At 37.5% G+C, this 15,912-nt stretch overlaps 1 protein-coding gene and 1 pseudogene across 2 annotated transcripts; one reads left to right on the top strand and one right to left on the bottom strand.

The window, feature by feature from the left end:
• Positions 1–514: 514 nt before the first annotated feature.
• Positions 515–2,782, top strand: LOC113054863 (nucleoplasmin-like). Of its 2 annotated transcripts, none has more exons than XM_026220644.1 (10): positions 515–575; positions 656–715; positions 797–879; positions 959–1,078; positions 1,766–1,859; positions 1,933–2,042; positions 2,114–2,142; positions 2,228–2,261; positions 2,332–2,367; positions 2,448–2,782. In XM_026220644.1, exons 2-10 carry the CDS (start codon positions 679–681, stop codon positions 2,619–2,621), a joined length of 717 nt encoding a protein of 238 aa, XP_026076429.1. In that variant the 5' UTR covers positions 515–575; positions 656–678; the 3' UTR covers positions 2,622–2,782. The 2 variants fall into 2 exon arrangements, with proteins under 2 accessions (XP_026076429.1, XP_026076430.1); XM_026220645.1 differs by having other exon boundaries at positions 516–575; positions 2,332–2,377; positions 2,448–2,567.
• Positions 2,783–3,219: 437 nt separating this feature from the next.
• Positions 3,220–15,912, bottom strand: part of LOC113053934 (unconventional myosin-XVIIIb-like) — a 30,910-nt pseudogene continuing 18,217 nt past the window's right edge.

The raw sequence follows: 15,912 nt of genomic DNA, 5'->3' as shown, positions 1-15,912 counted from the left end.
ATATAGTCTAGTCAACTCTTTACTTTATGTATGCAAGTATCACTCATTGGCCAAATAACTATTACAAAACTATAACATAACATGGCTCTATATACCCAGCTTTCTTTAAAGTATGCTTTTTCACTTCCTGAACTACAAAACATGTTGATACTGTATTTTTGTTTGTTAGTTTGCTTCAGGAACGTGATCATAAGTTGGTTCTTTATTTAGGTTTCTAAAGTAAATTAAACCACTGCTATTGAAACAAACATCTGTAGACCATGCGGAAACTTACCAATGTGACAACTAGCCCTGGTTTAGGTTACATAAGAGAGGTTCATTTGAAATAAAAGACAACATATTTCGTATGCATAATTATGAGTCATCTTAATTCTATTCGATTAAAATCTGATTATAAAGAAGTGATTTTTCAGCAGGTTCATGCAGCAGGTCGGATCCATAATTAACCTGTAGTGATCCTGACTTAATTACTGTCACCTGATGAGCAATTACTTCCTCTTTAAACCTTCTCAGGGCGCAACCTTGCTCTTTCTTTTCTTTTGCCGTCCCAGAAGCAGTACTGAGGTTTATTTCTGGTGAGCATATCAAACGAATTTCTCAATATTTCACTTTTCATAACACTCATTCAACTGCCTTTTCTGTCCATGCCTTTCAGTTTTTTTTTGTCTTCGTTTCAAAATGAACAAAACTGAGAAACCTTTATCCACTCTTTGGGGTAAGATGCTACACCTTGGAGTCTTAAAGTAAAACAACTTAAAACAAGTAGTTTTTACTAGGTTAATTCGCTCTGTTTTAGGTTGTGAACTTAATGACTCTAATAAAGAAGAGTCCTTCAAGACTGATGACACGAATCATCAACACCAGCTAGCGCTTAGAATGGTTGGTTTAGTGATTATCAATGTAAATGTGGCGTTTTAATCATTGTTACCTTTTTAACCTGTTAATATTTGATTTGAAGATGTGTCTGGGTCACAATGCTAAAGATGAGTTTAATATCATCGAGTTGGTCACCGGTGAGGGGAACAGTAGCCTGAAAGCGGTTCCAATAGCAACACTGCATGCTAAATCTATGCCTACGGTAAGGAATTCATTTTTTAAACTCAACTTTAGTTTTAAAGGATTAAGGAGATATAAACCTAAAATTTGGAACACAAGTAGCTTAGATTTCATTGTCTTCTCTCCCGGGTCTATTGTGATTGCATTCACGACGCTGCTGTCGTGTTTTCTGGTGTGCACCATAACAAAGATAACACGTCAACAGCGTCGTACGTCAACCATCACAGCAGTCGTGCTCACAACAGACCCGGACGAGAAGACCATGCTGAATAAAGTCGTCATTTTTGTTTTTGTACCCATTTTCGATGCTTCAACAAATTCTAACTGACCCTCTGATGTCACATGGACTACTTTGATGTTTCTAAATCTAAAACATCTTAACCGTGTTTTGAAGATGAACGGAGGTCTTGAGGTTTTTGAACGACATGAGGGCGATCATTACTATTTTCATTTTGGGTGAAAACCCTTTTAAACTTTTTTTTTTTTTTTTTTTTTTTTTTTTATACTTCAGTAGTAATCTGCCAGGTGTTATTAAAAGACCAAACAGCGTTTAATTCAAGATTTACAACATCTTAAGTAAGAAAGTTTTTCCAGTCTTTTGTTTTCAGCCCCACAGGGTTATAAAAAATGTCTTTTTTTGTAGTTTACTTAGAGGTAGTCACATTTATTTCCTCAAGTCAGTTCCCCATGAAATTTAATTCTCGATCAGGTCAACCTGTCTGGACTGGATCTTCATCCACCGGTGACTTTTCGCCTGAAGCATGGCTCTGGGCCGGTGTACGTCGGAGCAGAGCATGTGGCCCGTGAGTAGTCGTTTCGGCTACGGTCTGTGGTCAATGGGTAAGTCAATGGGTCTTATGCCAAAATCTCTCCCAGTGGAGGAGTACTCTGATGAAGAACTGGACGAGATGGATGAGGAGGTAGAAGAGGAGGAAGATATTGAAGAACCACCTGTTAAGAAAGTCACAAAAAATAGTGCTGACAAAGTAAGGCCTGTTCTTCTCACAAATAGCTAAACTTTTGTTCCTATTCTCACTGCTCCCTTTTATCTTTAAAGAGAAAGAAACCAGGAAAGGGAGTGGATGAGTAAGTTACATCTGACACTTTAATTAAAATTTATTTGTCCATCTTCACTTGTTTCTAAAAACAATCTAATCTTTTATAAATGCAGGGAAGCCTCAGATGGTGACAGTCCACCAAAAAAGGTGCCCTTTTTCCTCGCATCTTTTATTTTTCTAAAGCTATGCACTAATGATTCGCATTTGTTTCCTTCAGGGTAAAGGAAGGGGACGGAAGGCACAAGCTGCAAAGGTGTGACCAGGCAAGGACCTGTAGATCTATGAAATTGGCCATGTAAAGACTCCAGCATTGATCATGTTCTCTTATTGCAGATGTGGATGGAAAGCGGCACTTTCCCAGAAGGCTGCTGCTGGACATTTGAGTTAAGATCTCAAATTTCTCACCATGGTCCCATTGTAGTTATGTTTTCGGTCAATAAAACTGTTGGAGGGGAAAGCAAACTGGTCTCTTTCTCTAGGAAGCATTTTGTCTGTGCAAGAAATTGACTGGGTAGGCATTAACTTGTCTGCAGCTGTCATCTAAATGTAGTGGAAGCACGAGTTTAGAGCAGAGGCACTTCATTATAGTGATTTACCACGTGTAAGGGTTAAGCTCTACTTATTTTAGATCTACATTAAAGCTGCGGTAGGTAACTTTTGACGCTCTAGCGGCTAATAAACAGAAGTGCTTGCATCTTGCGGAAGAACAGTGTAGCCGGAGCTACTTCTCTCTGTTTATATCTATGACGAATCACAAAGGTACTGGGTTACTCCGCCGCGGTACCCCCGAAGCAATCTAAAATAGTCCAAATATAAACACTTATTATAGGTGCACCCTAGTGATTCAGGACAAGCTAAAAACATGGTTTGGAAAATTGATTCATGGTGTACTCTTATTATATACATTTTTCTACATTTTGAACACAAAGTTATGGACGGCAGCTCTGATTGGTGGATTTCTTACAGGGGGCGGTCAGTAACTGCAAATGGCAATAGGATCACTGGGAGGAGCCAGAGGAGCTTGAATTATTTTTTTTATTTTTATTTTTTTTCACAGATTATCTGTCTCATATTCTACTGTCAGGACATAATGACAGGTTTACCAAATATGTAAAAAAATATATATATATTTACAAAAGTTACCTACTGCAGCTTTAAGTAGATCTAAAATGTAGTTGAAGGAATATTCCTAGTTCAGTACAAGTTCAGGTCAATGGTAATGACCACCTTAAATTTTTTTTACAGTTAAAATTTGTTTTGTCAGAAACAGAAGCAGAAATGTGATTCTTCTAAAAAAAAAATCAGTCAAAATTATTCTGACCAACATTATGCAACATGCTGCAATTTATCTGAACTGAACCCGTCATATTCCTTAAGCCCCGTTTATGCTCATAAAGTGCATTAATATACAGCATGCTCACTGTGTGTATGGTAGCTTCAAATTCTTTTCTGGCAGTAAAGTCTTAATGATCCAATTGCAGAAACCAGGTCAGGCTCAATTAGTGAGAACCCTTTACTTTGTAAACAATCACTGCTCTGTGAAAATGCTCTTTCAGTTGTTTTCCCATGTGAATGTGATGCTGCTCCTCTCCTTTGAAAGGTCGACGCAAATAGCAATGATTTTGCTTGACTGTTTTATTTACATCTGTTGGAGTTCAACAAATTTGCACTGACTGCTGAGAGGGAAAGCAAGCGCTCACTGGTCAAGATTAATTTCCCCGACCTGAAGCACCCAAGGGTATCAGTGCAGCTCGCATAAAGGGCATGTTTACAGTGAGTTTTAGGAATTTTATGTTCCACTTTTAAAATCTTTGTGTACAAACGGTGCTCAAAATAAGTGTATTTGTGCCTCAATGCATTCTGGATCGGGATGATTCTCAATGTCTTCATCCATTCTGTCAGGAGAAGGAAAAAAGTGATTAAATTTACATCCTTTTCAGTTTCTTTGTCATTTATAGGGGTCATACACTATTTTCTACCTCATCTAGAACCTAAAAATACTTACCTAAAGAGTGCATATTGGTACATATTAATACCTAAAAGGACTTCAGAATTTCTCTGGATTTGGACTGGGGAAAAAGTTTCAAGTTACAGTATGTTTCTGTACAAACTCGGTCTCAAAAGATTAAGGAAAATTAGGCTCCTCACGATATGACCCCCTTAAATGTAAAGCAGGCCACTGCAGTTTTAAGCTTAACCTTGAGTCTTCTAATCCACTTCTGCTTTTTTGAGGTACTTCATCACACAGTTGACATCCTCGGCTTCCAGCCTCTCTTCTTGAGGCCCAAGGTGCTTCTGAGATCCTCCAGAACTTGAAGAGTCTGAGATGGACTCATGACGCTCTGGATGGCGGCAACTCCCCAAAGTGCATGCTAAGAGCTTGTCTCTGGCCTGTTTGGGAACCACTTGATGCCAGGCTGCTAACAGATTGCTGGGAGAACGTCTGAGCTGGTGTCCCCTGCATCGACTCCAGCCCTCTCCTAGTCTTGTTTCCCAAGGAGTCTGCAATTCTGGAACACAAGTGGTTCCGATTGCAATTGCAACTCTCTGGTTTCCGTTACCAATTAATCTATGTCGGATTGGTTGATAGGTCCCAAGAGGAGGCATGGCTTTCGACCAGGGCTCCTCTCCTTCCTCAGGAATGGCCAGGTCAGACAAGTGGAGGTGGGAACTTGCGGTGGAGGTCAAAGATGTGGGTGAGTCGCAGGAGCTGAAGTGGTTCATCTTTCCTGTGGTGGAGGACATTAGGCCTGCAAAGGTTGGAGGCATGGGGCAGGTGTGGATTGGGAGGTTTCAATATGCCAGGCCAAGCATGCAGACTAGCATGGAGGCCCCTGTTAGATGGGAAGGGACACTGTGCTTCCCTCGCCCATCTCCGAGCCTCTTTCCCACTCAGCGGGCTTTTTCCTCAGACTCTCTAGGAACTCAGATAGGGCCTTATACAATGATTCTCTGCCCATACCACCAGAACTTTCTTTGACATCTATGTCCAGGTCCTGTGTGCAAGATCTGTCAAAGACAGACAATAACAATGAATATAAAAGATGCGTCTTATATCACCATTTAGTCACCCTCATGTTGTTCCAAACCCATATGGCTATCTTGCATTAATGCAGCTCAAAAGCAGACATTTTGAAGTATCTGACAAGACATGAATAATTGTCATCGATGTCAATCCACACATAGTCTCAGCCTCAGATGTCACGGTCACACTCCATTTGCTAAATGTCTGATGCATATGGCACAATAAACTGGAAAAACTTTCGCAACAGATTCTACCAGATTTTCAAGATTCTGTAGTCTTTTAACAGTCCACCAGGAAATATAGCCATGTTCATGAACACTGTGGCACTTTACATAAGCGACTAGATGCTGGATTTCAAAAGTTTGTGAAGGTGTAATCCAATGTTTAGTTGCTTGTTTATAATGCAGATCGAGGTACACTTTATTAAACTTTAGACATTCTACTAACTACAGGTAACTTTGCAACTATATACCAACTAACTCTCAATAGAGTACGAGTAGACTGTTATGAATATTATATTGGTGGACAATTAAAAAGTATTAGCAGATAGTCTTCAAATATTCTTTTTTTTTTTTTAATGATTCATGTTTTTTGCCTTAATTTTGATAGGACAGTTACTTGACAGTGAGCGCAGTGGAAGAGAGAGGGGGTGGTACTCGAACTTGGGATGCCCGAAGTGCAATGGTCTATATGTCAGCACGCTGCCCACAAGGCTATCAGCACAGACATGTAGTTGCAAAGTTACTTATAGTCAGTAGAATGTCTAAAATGGACTATCAAAATAAAGTACTGCAGACTGTTGCGTCATTATTTGCTTTAACATTTATGTTGATCTTGACTGAATGGCATATTGTTGCATGCAGATCTGTTATTGTAGTGTCATTAACCCTCAAACATGACACTGAACAAAACAAACTGTTATTGCCTTTACATGTCAGTCAGACGGCCTCTTACCCAAGTGGGCGGTCGTTGACCAATTGAACCAGCTACAGAGTCCAGACCTCTGCTAAAAATGACTACTTAACTAATCTGGTCTGGTAGTGTTACGTTGTTTACTGAAGCACACTTGTTCTTATTGATTATCAGACGTTTCTTGCTGTGTTACCTGAAACTGTAAGTGATCATGATTCTGTTCTGCCTCCCCGCGGTACACCTGCCCATTGACGGATCCCTTCGCCGATGTCTTCAGTTCCCACACTGGATCTGACGCTGCACACGGTGTTGCTGAAATTCAAACCCCATGTCACCAAGTGTGATAACCATATCATGCCTTTCAATGGATGGATCAAGAGTTGTGCAACATGCTCTCATAGATCGAATCAATACAAACCTGTAACAATGCAAACATGACCTAAATGAATATGATCATGCACATGGCTTGAGAGGAGATCTCTCGTCATTGGATTTTAGCTCTGACTTCCTCTTTGCTACTCAGCAGGCCACATGTGTCAGTGAACTGTGTGTTCATTAGTCTTGAGAGTGCTGTCATTGCAAGGGCTCGTAGGGGGTGCAACACACTGATCCACAGCTTGTTTACAGACTGACCAAAGAGCTAGAGTGCTGCCTTGCTGCTAATTGTCTAAAAAGGAAGCTAAAGAATTTTCTAATGGAGCATCCCATACTCTTAAAAATGAAGTTTCTAAAAGGGGAGATTTGTAGCTATGCGAAAGGACCTCCATTTTGGATTCCGCAAATAAAATTTCAGTGAGCCTGGAAAAACCTTTTTTAAAAAAACTTTTTTTTTAAATCTTTTTTTTTTCTTGGTGTGAAGATTCATTTACTAATCTAGAGAATCTTTGTGCAATTGAAAGGTTCCATGGATTTAGAAGGGTCTTCATGGATCCATCCAAACAAAGCACTTTTATTTTTTTTTAAATGTAGCCATGAATCCTCATAAGTGATGGATTTCAAACACTCTGCATAGGCAAATATGTGACCCTGGCCCACCTAACCAGTCTTAAATTGCTGGGGTATATTTTGAACAATAGCCAAACCTTGTATGGGTCAAAATTTATAATGCCAAATATTGCTCTATCCTAACAAACCATACATCAAAGGAAAGTTTATTTATTCAGCATTTAGATGATGTAGATACAATTTGAGAAATTGACCCTTAAGACTGGTTTTGTTGCACAGGGTCATATATTTGCACCTGTGTTTATGCATTTGGCAGACATATTTATTTAAGTGGCTTACATTGGATTTAAGGTATACATTTAATTTAATTTATGCATTCCATGGGAATCCAACTGATGACCTTGGTGTTGCTTGCACAATGCTCTACTGTTTGAACTCCACAGAACTAAGAAGTACTTTTTGTGCTACAGTATGCAGCAAGTTTGCTACTACTCACAACTGATAACAAGAGTTCATGTTTTTGCTAAATGATGCAAGATATACTCTACAAAGTATAAAATATGCATTAACACAAATATTGGCTAAATTGCATTTTTTATTAGATTTTATTTGGGGATGATTTTCAGAACTGCATTAAATACATATATAATAGTACTCTGCCTAAATTGCTTGCTGCATTGCATTCAGGGATTTAACTATTTATGAATACTACTTTAGAATTGGCTCAAAACAGTTAGACACAGTTTCTTGTTAAGTGTATGCCTATGATGACTTCAGATCACTAGGTTTTGGAAACAGAGCCATTGCATCAAAACCTATTCTAGCTTTCAGAAGCTCTTATTCAAACATACAAGAGTAAGGTAATTTAAAAAAAAAAAAAAACATGTTAATTAGCTTGCATATGTCGTGGGATCTCTCTTGCCATTCTCTTGTAATTGGACTCACTACATTCGTACAGAGATTTAAGACCCAAAGCTCTGAACAAATGCAACACAGTTCATTTTATCCCATTCTTCTTTCGCACAGACAACTGAAAGTGAAGAGACGTGGGGGGTCTCGACTAATGCGCATGCATTATTCAGAAGACAAAGCATATCACAGCTGGTGAACTTTTAAAAGGACTCTCTCGCACAGAGGAAAGCTTCTTGCATTTAACAAAGCAAAGTGGCAGTGTGGGTATGTGGCGCTTTGCGTCCGATGGGTAAGTGTCTGTTCACATCCGTCCAACGGAGACTCTCGTCTATCTTCATTCAGACGTGTGAAAGAAAGCGTGACCTTACAAAATTCCACACACACCTACAGCACAGAACAACAGGCTAGGCAGGCAACATCAACAACCAAACACAGCCCTGGCCCATCCATCAACATTTGCTTGATGGTGAACTTTTAGACCAACGAGAGAAGGATAGTTATATTAGACTCCACCAACACCATTAAGATACTCTATGGTTCACAAAGAGACACTATGCATTCATATGCAAAAAAGAAACCGTACTGCATAAAGCACTACATTTCTTCATGTTGCAACAGTCGTTAATTTATGTTATGCAACTTGAGTTGGACGATATAGGGAATGTATTTGCAATACCAAATTTAGCATCCTAGATGCTTTTAAAACCCTTTTATTCGGCTGTTTCATCAAGATCATTAAAGTAGTTCCACAATTCTTTGTCTTGCGATTTGTGAGTATGAGAAAGCTAAGACAAATATTTGAATAGCATCTAGGATTTAACAGTAGCAAATAGGTTATAAAAACAATATTAATAAAATAAAAATATAAAAATGCATAGTTATAATATTTAAAATATGTTTTACAAAAAAAGTATATTTATTGAATTTTTCCATTTTATTATGTATTTATTTTTTTAAATTACAATATCAGTGAGAATGTTTGACTAATAATACCTAAAATTGGATATCACCAAAAGTCTACATCGTCCAATATGCAACCACTGTCCTAGTTTTATGCCTGCATTCATCTGATTGCTCAGTCTCAAATGCAGAACATAGAAAATACATGGATACATGGGAGAGAACAACAACAGGATGGGGGATAGAGATCTTACCTTCTAGAGAAGGACTCCACAGCCGTCTGCACACTGTGTGAAGAGGGAGACACAGTCAGAGACGCACAGGAATGGTAAAGAGATCTAAAGTGGTTGGGGGTACGAGCATAGCATGCATATCGAATTTTGAGTGAAGTCTAAGCAGTCTGGCGGAGAAGATCAAAGTCTGTGAACTCTGATACACTGGACTGCATTTTACTATGGGTGTCGAGGGAGGAAGGCATTATTGAAGCATTTATAGTAGCAAAGTGTAGCTTTGATTTTGCACATTAAGGAAAATCTCTTCACATTTCCGCTCAACTGAAAAAAAATGAAAGCAATTACTCAGTAACATCAAGTAGTAAACCTTCAAACCCCAAAAGAAGAAAACAGTATTTATGTTTTCTTTCCTTTGGTTTAGAAGTTTTACTTCTTGATGTTACTTTTAGACCTTCAAAAAGTAAATAAAAACTGTTACTTATTAAAAAATGAGTGCATATACTGTTCATAAAGAGTTGGGTTTGCCAAAAATGTTTATAAAATAAGCAAACCTAACACTAATGAAATAAAAAGTCGTAAAGACAGATAGAATGCTGAAAAATGCCTAATATAGAATGCCCTATATAAAAAATAAAACATAAAATAAAAACAAGTTCAAATTAAATTTTAAAAATATTAGATTACCTGAAAAACAAAAAAAAATAAAAAATAAATAAAATAAAATAATATGATGACAATCCACTGGAAGTTATACACCATTTAAGCCTATAGCACATTTTCTTCAACACACTATTATCATTTGGCATGAACCAAAAAGGAAATGGAAAAGGTCAGGTGCACATTATTAGCAATACCTCTCTGTATCGCTTTCATCGCTGGACTCCACCTCCTCCAGCGTGGCTCGTAGATCAACGATACGCCGGACGGATGTCTCTAGATCAGCCTGCAGGGTCTGTCTTACTGCACTAAGCTCCTCCACTTGCATTTCCTGGAAACAGATAAGACAAGATACAATCAGATAACCCACAGCGGTCACGCTGGATCTCCACGGGAAATAAAGACGACGAGAGAAATCATTACTCAAGCGTTTAATCTCAAAATGTGCCCAATTAATTAATTACCTGCTTGTTAAGGCTATTATCATTATCAAACCGCTTATTTTCTTCAGAACAAATCAGAATCAACGTTATTATGTCTATACAGTATGTTATGAAAATGAAGCCATTTAAAAAAAATATATAAATCTACAAATTTTTTTGGCAAGCCTTTCTCTTTAGCTTCTGAAGTGCTTGTTTGCTAAAGGACAATCCTGAGTTATTGATCCCCAGTTCTTCTTTATAGAATAATTTGATAATGAGCGCTGGAGAGCCAGCGGAGAGACTGATTACACGATTCATTTTCCTCTTCCCTTCTTTGTTCGTCCCCGGTCACTTGCTCTCCTGGACGAGCCGCCTCTGTCTGTCTGTGATTCATTCTCATTGTCTCCTCAAGGTTATTGATACAACAAATCCCATTCCACTCCTCTCATCTCCATGACAACCACACCTTCACTGTTGCCCCCTCCCTTTCTTAACCAATAACCTGGAGAGCCTCAGCATGTGTGTGTGTGTGTGTGTGTGTGTGTGTGTGTGTGTGTGTGTCTTTGCATCGGAAAGAAACGCATCCCAGACTTCAGTCTTTGTGTATGCAACACTGTAGCTAATATTCATAATACTGAATGTCTTTGACTCTCAGCACGCAGGTCAAATTTCATTACACGCCGGCAGGTGCTGCAGTGACGCAGTGCCTCCTTCTTTGTGTTAAATTATGAATATTTACAGGTTTTTCTGTGAGATCTGTGTATTCTCATGGGTAATAATGTGTCGCGCTGGTGGGCGGCCTCTAAGGGGAAAATGCACCGAGTGGCTGTAGACACTGAATGAATATATGAGTTATGAAGCCAGTCGTTCAATGTGCCATGGAGTTTCTCAAAAGCAGTTGATTTTTAGATAATTTTAAGAATAAATGAATGCACATATTACAGAAATGAAAGATTCCACAACTATATTTGACATTTTTCTTAGGGATACACAATATACCAGAATCATAGGAGTAATCTGATATTTTTTACTTTACTGGTATCAATACTATTGTTCAAATATTTAGGGCCAGTAAGTGTTAAAGAAATTAATAATTTTATTAAGCAAAGATGCATGAATTTATCAGAAATTACAGTAAAGACCTTTATAATGCTAAAAAAAAGAGTTTTATTTCATTCAAATGATGTAATTTTGAATTTTTTATGTACCAGAAAAACCTGAAATCTGAAGTATCATGGTTTCCATGAAAATATGAAGCAGCAAAATATTTTCTTTTAACATTGTTAATATTAAGAAATGTTTCTTTAGCAGCAAATCAGCATATGTGACACTGAAGACTGGAGGAATGATGCTGAAAATACAGCTTTACATCAAAGGAATGAATAAAATGTTTAGAAATATTAAAAAAGAAAATAGTTATTTTCAATTGTAATAACATTTCTTAATATGACTGTGTTTTAACTGTATTTTTATTAAATAGATGCGGCCTTGGTAAGCAGAAGAGACTACTTTAGTGAGCCCAAATTGTTCTATCGTTTTTAAATGGTATTACCAATATATATATATCAGATATTAAATTTAGCATATTTATACATTTTGATTAGCTTTACTGTCTCCTGACCCTCAAATTTCATTTTTATAATATACTAAATTATATAAATATATTAATAATAATATAAGTGTAATCTTAAATCTCAAAATGTATATATCCAAGCAATATACCTTTTTTTTAAATGAAGGAAATTGTGATAGATGGATGGATAAAAATCATAAATGATTTTATGATAAAAAATCATAAAAATAAATAAAGAATAATGGGTTGCACTTTATTTTACAGTATGTGTACTTACATGTACTTATAGTGTACTTACAATGTATTTATCTAAGAAAATTCTGGTTATACAAGGTAACTACATGGGGTAGGGTTAGGTTTAGGGGTATGTTCATGGTTAGTACCTAGTTATTACATAGTTATTGTAATTACTATAATGAGTACATAGTATGTACATGAGGAACAGGACTGTAAAATAAAGTGCTACCGAAAAATGTGTTGCTTCATCAGCTACAGCAGAAAGGAGTGTGTGTGTGTGTTTGTGTCAGTCACCAGCTCCATGTGTCGACGACTGATCTCCTGTTCTCTGACGCTCAGGTCATTCATTTCCAGTTTCATATCCTCCAGTTTCTGCTGATAGTATCAGGAGTTCTCCCTCTCCCTGGCCTCAGCCTGAGCCGCCTGCTCCAGCTCCTCACCCAGCCACACCACACTGTCCCGCAGACGCAGATCCAGCACCTTCACACACACACACACACACACGACTGTAAAGATCCACTCTGAGAAGTAGCAGAAAGTGGAAAGCTGTTAATACTGTAGGTCTGACTCTGGCCTGACCTCAAATCTCTTGACCTGTCGTCTCTGGAACTCCAGTTTGTTCTCTAGATCACAGATACAAGTTTCTTGCTTGCTGACGATGTAGCGGGCCACCGCACACGTGCTACGCTGGTCTGCAGCTGGGAAGATAAGTACTGCTCGGTTATGAAAATACAACAACAATATTTCTACTCCATGTTCACAACATTCTGCACTACAGAATAGGATTAGTGTGTCCTTAAAGAATATTGTTCCTATAACAGAATAAAAAAAATTAAAAAGGTAATTGCGACAGACTCTCACAATTCTGATTTACATCTTGTAATTTTGAATTTTTTTCTCTGAATCAGAAGTTTTCATTTTCAATAGTTTTTTGTTTGTGCCATAATATAATAATTGTGACCTTTTTATCAAAATTCTTACTTTTTTTCTGTTTTTGCAATTGTAACTGCGAATTTGCATCTCACAATGATACATTTTCTAAAAAAATTTTTTTTTTTAAATCGAGTAACTAAAAAAAAACATTCCTCTGAATTCTGCTTAAATTTCACAATTCTGTTTGCTTGTGCCACTTCATCTCACATCAATATCTGTGTGTCTGTCTGCAGGTCTGTCTCTGTTCCTTCAGCTCCTCCGGTTCAGCCTGAAGCTCTCAGATCTGAGAGATATCACTGGAAGACTGAGGAAAACAAACATGTTTAGCTGGCTTTGGGGTATTTTACATAACCTCACATACACCAGTATGGGAAAAACCACTTTGAAAATGTTTGTCAAGATACTATATATATATATATCTATATATATATATAGATATATATATATATATAGATATATATATATATATAAAATCAAATAAAATCTTAAAAATCATACATTATTTCATTCTTTTTCTTTATATTTATTTATTTATTATATAGTCATAAACCTCAGTAATTTTTATATTTATTTAGGTATGAAACAACTTCTTATGATGTTGCCCAAGGACTGGAACACTATTAAGTGATGACTCAAGTGAGAGGATAAACCATTTTTCACCAGTTGCAATGAAGCATCCATTTAGCAAAATGAATCACTGATTTACTCAAATGAATCAGACTAGAGAGAGAGGACTTTTTAGGAGAGCGTGTCAACTCAATGTGACAAATGACAGCATTTTGCCACGCTTCTCAACTACGTGATGGAAAAAAAAGCTTGTTATTGGAAAAGCAGCGCAATTTCGAAAACCGCTGAGTGACTGTAATAACTCCCCAAGAGTGATGCACATGTGTGTAGCTCCAGCAGACCTGAAAGATGAGAGCTTTGTGCTTCTTCATGAGCTCGTTCAGATCCTCCTGCTCTTCCTCAGGCCTCTTCATCAGGTCCGTCCTCTCGTAGCGGAGCTGAGCCAGCTGCTCATCCACCTGAGACAACAGACAGAGACACACTGAGATGAACCTGAGCTCAGCCCTTTGCTCCTCTCACTTCATGTCTCGGGCCTCACCAGGCTCTTCTGCTTGCAGATGCTCTCCAGTTCCATCTGAGACTTCTGTGTGCTTTCAGACTCCAACCGTCTGGCTTCACTGTCCTCCAGCTGGAACACACATGGACAAAAGTCAAATAAAGGTAACTACAGAAATATAGACCATTAACAATATTAGCATAAATCCTTATTATTTTTAGATGACTTTGTACTGACAAAATAAACTATGCAAACATACACCACCATCAAAAATCTAGGAATAATTAAGCATTTTTTTATTGATTTTTTTGAAATAAGTTTCTTCTTTTCCGCAAGCCTGCACTTATTACAAATGACAAAAAAAAAAACTATAAAAAAAGGAATATTGTTAAATATTATAATATTATAAAACAACTGTTTTCCATTTGAATATACAGTACTGTGCAAAAGTCTTAGGCCACTAGTATTTTCACGAACAAAAAATGGTTTTAAATCTTCAGTGTCACATGATCCTCCAGAAATCATTCTAATATGCTGATTTGCCGCTTAAAAGAAATTTATTGTTATCAGTGTTGAAAAAAGCATTATTATTATTATTATTATTATTATTATTATTTTGGGCCAGTTTAAGCCATCTCTGCCCATCTTAGGCTGCAACGTATTAAAACATTATTTAAACATTATAATAATATTTATAATATTTAATGAATAGCTAGAACATTACTAATGTCACAAATAGACTACTATATTTTACTGCAGTAAGGGGTTAATGGAGGGGCTTTTGTAAACTGATACTGCAAAGCTGTATAAATCGTGTGCTCCGTGCTGTGTGGATGATGGGATGGCAGTGGCACCTGGGAGCACAGTCTCTCCAGCTGCTCCTTGGCACCGGGGTCATGACCCTGTCCAGGCTGTTCAACAGAGGACAGCAGCAGCTGGGCATCACTGAGCAGAGCATGGGTGCGCTTCAGGTCCCGCCTCAGCCTCTTCTCCACCTCAAAGTCTCTGTGGCCCACCTGAGACCAGAGAGAGAGAGAGAGAGAGAGAGAGAGAGAGAGAGGGACACAAACAGAATAACGATGCTGGACACATGAGCACAGAGAGATGGTCAATGATATAAAATAATAATTTTAGAAACAGAGACAAACATCATCAGTTTGAGCAACTTGTATTAAAACATTATTCATATAATTTCATGAATGCTAGATCATTACTTGAAATCTCAGGTCATGCTCAAGGAAATAATGATAAGGCTGGGTTGGCAGTGAATGCACATGTTCTGGAAAAATCAATGCATGCATGAAAACCAGGCTCTTTAAACATCCTCTTACTCGATACAAAACTCATTTTGAGCAGCAGTGTTTACGTGCAGCTCGAGTCATAAACCATGCTCTTTTTAACAGCAGCAGATGAGTAGCTTCATCATATCGATCTCGGAGCACGGTCACATTACAGAGCTCACGACGGCCTGAGGACAGGACGTTCAGGTTGAATGAGTGTTAGTATCTCTAAAGGGCCCTCTCAGTGTAGCCACAGGCTGTTAGCTAAGTTTAGCACAGGACCCATGAGCGAGAGCATGTTTACTGCTGAAGAGTTCCTTCAGAACTACTTCAACAGTTCACAAAGTAATATAGTCCAGCAAACAAGCCAAAAGAATTAAGGCAAGGTTGCGTAAATGTTATGAACATTAAATAATGTAAATAATAATGGAATTCTCTTTTGATGTTTGTATCTGATGAACGTTCTCACAATGTTCAAACACAACATATTTATACCTGGTATATTCTGAGAGCTGCTAAAATAATTAATAAAGGAAAATGTTTTCTATTCTATTCTATTCTATTCTATTCTATTAACTCCTTAAAAAAATAATAAATTGATCCTCTAACGCTAGTATTCACTATTCTATTTCTATTTTAATTATTTTTATTATAAGAAACTTTCTATGTGACATATATATAAAACATATTAGTACTGTCAAATCGC

This window comes from Carassius auratus, chromosome 35, assembly GCF_003368295.1.
Source record: "Carassius auratus strain Wakin chromosome 35, ASM336829v1, whole genome shotgun sequence".
Lineage (NCBI taxonomy): Eukaryota > Metazoa > Chordata > Actinopteri > Cypriniformes > Cyprinidae > Carassius > Carassius auratus.
Note: the sequence above shows the minus strand (reverse complement) of the source record. Positions and strands in the feature narration are given on the sequence as shown.

Coding starts and splice junctions, on each gene's coding strand:
- LOC113054863 (XM_026220644.1), top strand. CDS start 679: ATGAACAAAACTGAGAAACCTTTATCCACTCTTTGGG. Junction 2,043..2,113: donor CAAAAAATAGTGCTGACAAA/GTAAGGCCTGTT, acceptor TTATCTTTAAAG/AGAAAGAAACCAGGAAAGGG. Junction 2,368..2,447: donor GGAAGGCACAAGCTGCAAAG/GTGTGACCAGGC, acceptor CTCTTATTGCAG/ATGTGGATGGAAAGCGGCAC.